The 3647-nt window shown below is 28.7% G+C and overlaps 1 protein-coding gene across 1 annotated transcript; it reads left to right on the top strand.

The window, feature by feature from the left end:
- The first annotated feature begins 46 nt into the window (after positions 1–46).
- LOC107866561 (protein BOBBER 2) lies at positions 47–1805 on the top strand. The gene is made up of 2 exons (XM_047403945.1): positions 47–525; positions 1246–1805. The coding sequence occupies exons 1-2, from the start codon at positions 213–215 to the stop codon at positions 1695–1697; spliced, it is 765 nt and encodes a 254-aa protein (XP_047259901.1). The 5' UTR covers positions 47–212; the 3' UTR covers positions 1698–1805.
- Positions 1806–3647: the final 1842 nt, after the last annotated feature.

Here is a 3647-nt window from a genome sequence, read left to right as displayed (position 1 = left end):
AAAAAAAAAAAAAAAAAAGGTATTAAGTCGGTTTATAATAATTCTAAGGACTTACCAACTACAACAAGGATTCCAATTCATAACAAAAAAGGATTATTTTTTCTCTCTATATATACGCTCAATTATTCTCCCAAACTTCTCACATCAACTCACTTAATTATTTTCTCTTCTACTTCTCAATAACTCGTTTAATTTTTTATTTTTTTTCAAGAATGGCAATTCTCTCAGATTACCAAGAAGAAGAAAATCAAGAACAAATCATTAAGCCTATTGAGAAAGTAGAAGAAAATTCTTCTACTAATTCAAATTCAGCCCCTAAAGAAGATGAAAATTCTTCTTTAGTCACAAAAAAAGAAGAAAACAAGAATTCAGCCCCTAAAGAAGATGAAAATTCTACTTCAACCCCAAAAGAAGAAGAAGAAAACAAGAAACTAAATCCAAATAAGTCCAATGGATTTGATATGGAGAATTATTCATGGGGCCAATCTCTTCAAGAAGTCACCATCAATGTTCCTGTTCCCCCAGGTACTTTTTAGATATTCAATTTTTATTTTAAAATTTTAATTTAATTTATTATGTGTTTATATATAGAACGACAAGAATTATTGTGATTATATATAAATTATTGAATCCTCTTATATAGTTTAAATTGAGAGGGGTTAGGGTTCAAAAATTGCTTTAGATCATATGTTTAAATTCGCATCGTCATGATACAATATTGAACCCTCTTCGTGTTAAAATTATATTATGAACGAAGGATAGTCAGTTGGAAAAGCTCCTCGAAGCTTTTCTTCTTATTTTATTTTCTATATCAAATCCAAAAATCAAGATTCTTATGAAAATCAAGAACACATATCTCAATTGTATTATTGAATCTTCTTCAATTGGAAATTATTAGTGTGTTTATAGGGATTTTCTTTTTTTATATTATTATTTTTATATACAAATTATTGAATCTCTTTAACGTAAGAAAAATGTCTAACGAAATTGAAAGGGGTTCAAAAATTGTTTTAGCTAGCATATTTAAATTTCATTTTTTTTTAATGCGTTTATATAAATTCTCTCGCAAAATTGAAGCGTCAAGTTCAAAATTTACTTTAGATCACATGTTTAAATTAAATTCTGATCATGACATTCTAATTACTTTCTTTTAATCCTTTTATATATATATATATATATATATTTCTGATTTCATAAATTTGAACGTGCTTAGCGAAATTTCTAATTTTATTTTTTTTCTATTAGGTACAAAAGCAAGATTCATAATTGTTGAATTCAAGACAACATCCCTGAAAGTTGGACTAAAAAATCAACCACTAATCATAGATGGTGAATATTTCAAGGCAGTAAAAGTTGATGAATGTTATTGGAGTTTAGAAGATCAAAAAGAAATATCAATTCTTTTAACAAAAAAGGACAAATCTGATTGGTGGAAGAGTTTATTGAAAGGTGAAGCAGAAATTGATACACAAAAAGTAGAACCAGAACCAAGTAAATTGTGTGATTTGGACAATGAGACAAGAGCAGCAGTTGAAAAAATGATGTTTGATCAAAGACAAAAACAAATGGGACTTCCAACAAGTGAGGAGATTAAGAATCAAGATCTTTTAAAGAAATTTATGCAACAAAATCCTGTTATGGCTAATAATTTTGGTGATGGTAAGATGAGGATGCCAAACTCTAAGATGTTTGGTTAATATTGCATTATTATTTTTAAGTAGGTTTTTGATTATTTTTATTTTATGTTATAGTGTGAGGGGTTTGGATTATTATTGGAATTTTGTTGGGATTTATTGTTTGGTTTATGCTTCTTGATTTTAGTTTGTTTTTTAATTGATTATAATGTTTGGTTCAATTTGTGGCGTCTCAAATATTTTAGCATATTCCAATGAGATAAGTATTCCATATTCCCTCGAACTATGGATCCTATTTACACATCCTCCCTTTTGTGCTGACATGACACCTTTATTACATAAAATAGGACCCACATTAGCTAAAAAAGTTGACAAAAGATTTCATGTCAGCTAAAAATATGACAAAAATATGCTAAAATTTAATTCCAGAAGGTAATAGAACCCTGTAAAATTAAAGTATGTTATAGCAAATTTGATCATATTTCAGGGTACTTGATGCTTTACTCTATTCCAACGAGTAAAGAAATTAAGAATCAAGATCTTCTTCAGCAATTTATGGAACAAAATCCTGATATGGCTAAGAATTTTGGTGATGCTAAGATGATGATGCCAAACTCTAAGATGTTTGGTTAATTACATTATTATTTTTAAGTAGGTTTAATTTTGATTATTTTTCTTTTATATTATATTGTGAGGGATTTGAATTATTATTGGAATTTATTGTTTGGTTAATGCCTCTTGATTTTAGTATTTTCATTTAAGTAATTATAATGTTCGGATCGACACCTCAAGTATTTTACTTGTTAGGTATATTTTCGTAGTTTCTGTTGTTGATTTTGTCGAGCTAAGATTTACAGTAACTGTTTGATTATCGATACGTTGTACATACTATTTTTCAGATTATTATTTTGATTATCAATAAGTTGTTCATAATGCTAAGATGATGATGATGCCAAACTCTAAGATGCAAGGTTAATTGCATTATTATTTTCCTAAAAAAAAAATTAGTGGGTTTTGATTGTTTTTCTTTATGTTATAGTTTGAGGGATTTAAATTAGTTTTGTGGGGATTTATTGTTTGGTTAATGCTTCTTGATTTTAGTTTTTCTTATATTTAATCATAAGGTTTGGATTAGTTTACGATATCTCAAACATATTACTTGCTAGGTATATTCACATTATATGTATAAAAATTCATTGGTGAGAGACTAACTTTATTTCTCATACAATTAATTCGTTTCCATCAATTTTTAAGAATCTTTTGAAATTATATTAAAGCATCTTGAATATATTTTCCATATAAGTAGGACTATGAGGTTTTCTTCATACAATTAATTTGTTTTCTCCATTTTTCAACTGTGTTTGGTTTACATGTATCAGTAATTCTATCCACCAAATATTAGAACTTCTTGAAATTATATATGAAAGCATCTTAAATATATTTTCCATAAAAGGTAGCACCGAAGAAAGGAAAGAACGAGATGGTGGTTTTTGTTGTTCCCGCGAAGCGAAGATCATTCGCTTGGCGAATAAAGTGGGTCACCCTCTTTTTGGCTTCGGCCAAACACTTTTTCTCGATGCAACAACGTATTCTTTTATCTAAGCTTCTTCCCGGTGCATTAGCTTCCCCTAACGTAGATGGTTCAGCCACGCCCGGCGCCACGAAATGATTGAGAACTACGACGGGGTCGAAATGCATTTTCTTCTTTGTATTCAATAAGTATTGCATGACCGTATATTTGCCATAAAAACACAAATTAGATTAATATGATGATCATTACTCATAGAACATAAAGCTAAATAAGACATTCACTTAGGAAGTGGAAGCAAAATAACAAGAACTAGCAAGTATTACCATATTTTATATAACCTCATATGTATGAAAATGCCTCCAATTTTCATGGATATATTCACCTAAGCATTATATATATCTAGTTGGTTCAATTGCAATCTCATAGGTTAACTTCAACATTTCTAAATGAGTGATGAGTAGTACTAGTATCCCATTTGAAGA

Source organism: Capsicum annuum, unplaced genomic scaffold (assembly GCF_002878395.1).
Source record: "Capsicum annuum cultivar UCD-10X-F1 unplaced genomic scaffold, UCD10Xv1.1 ctg50083, whole genome shotgun sequence".
Taxonomy (NCBI): domain Eukaryota; kingdom Viridiplantae; phylum Streptophyta; class Magnoliopsida; order Solanales; family Solanaceae; genus Capsicum; species Capsicum annuum.
The sequence above is the reverse complement of the archived record's forward strand: the minus strand, read 5'-3'. Positions and strand labels throughout refer to the sequence as shown.

Coding starts and splice junctions, on each gene's coding strand:
- LOC107866561 (XM_047403945.1), top strand. CDS start 213: ATGGCAATTCTCTCAGATTACCAAGAAGAAGAAAATCAAGAACAAATC. Junction 526..1,245: donor CAATGTTCCTGTTCCCCCAG/GTACTTTTTAGA, acceptor TTTTTCTATTAG/GTACAAAAGCAAGATTCATA.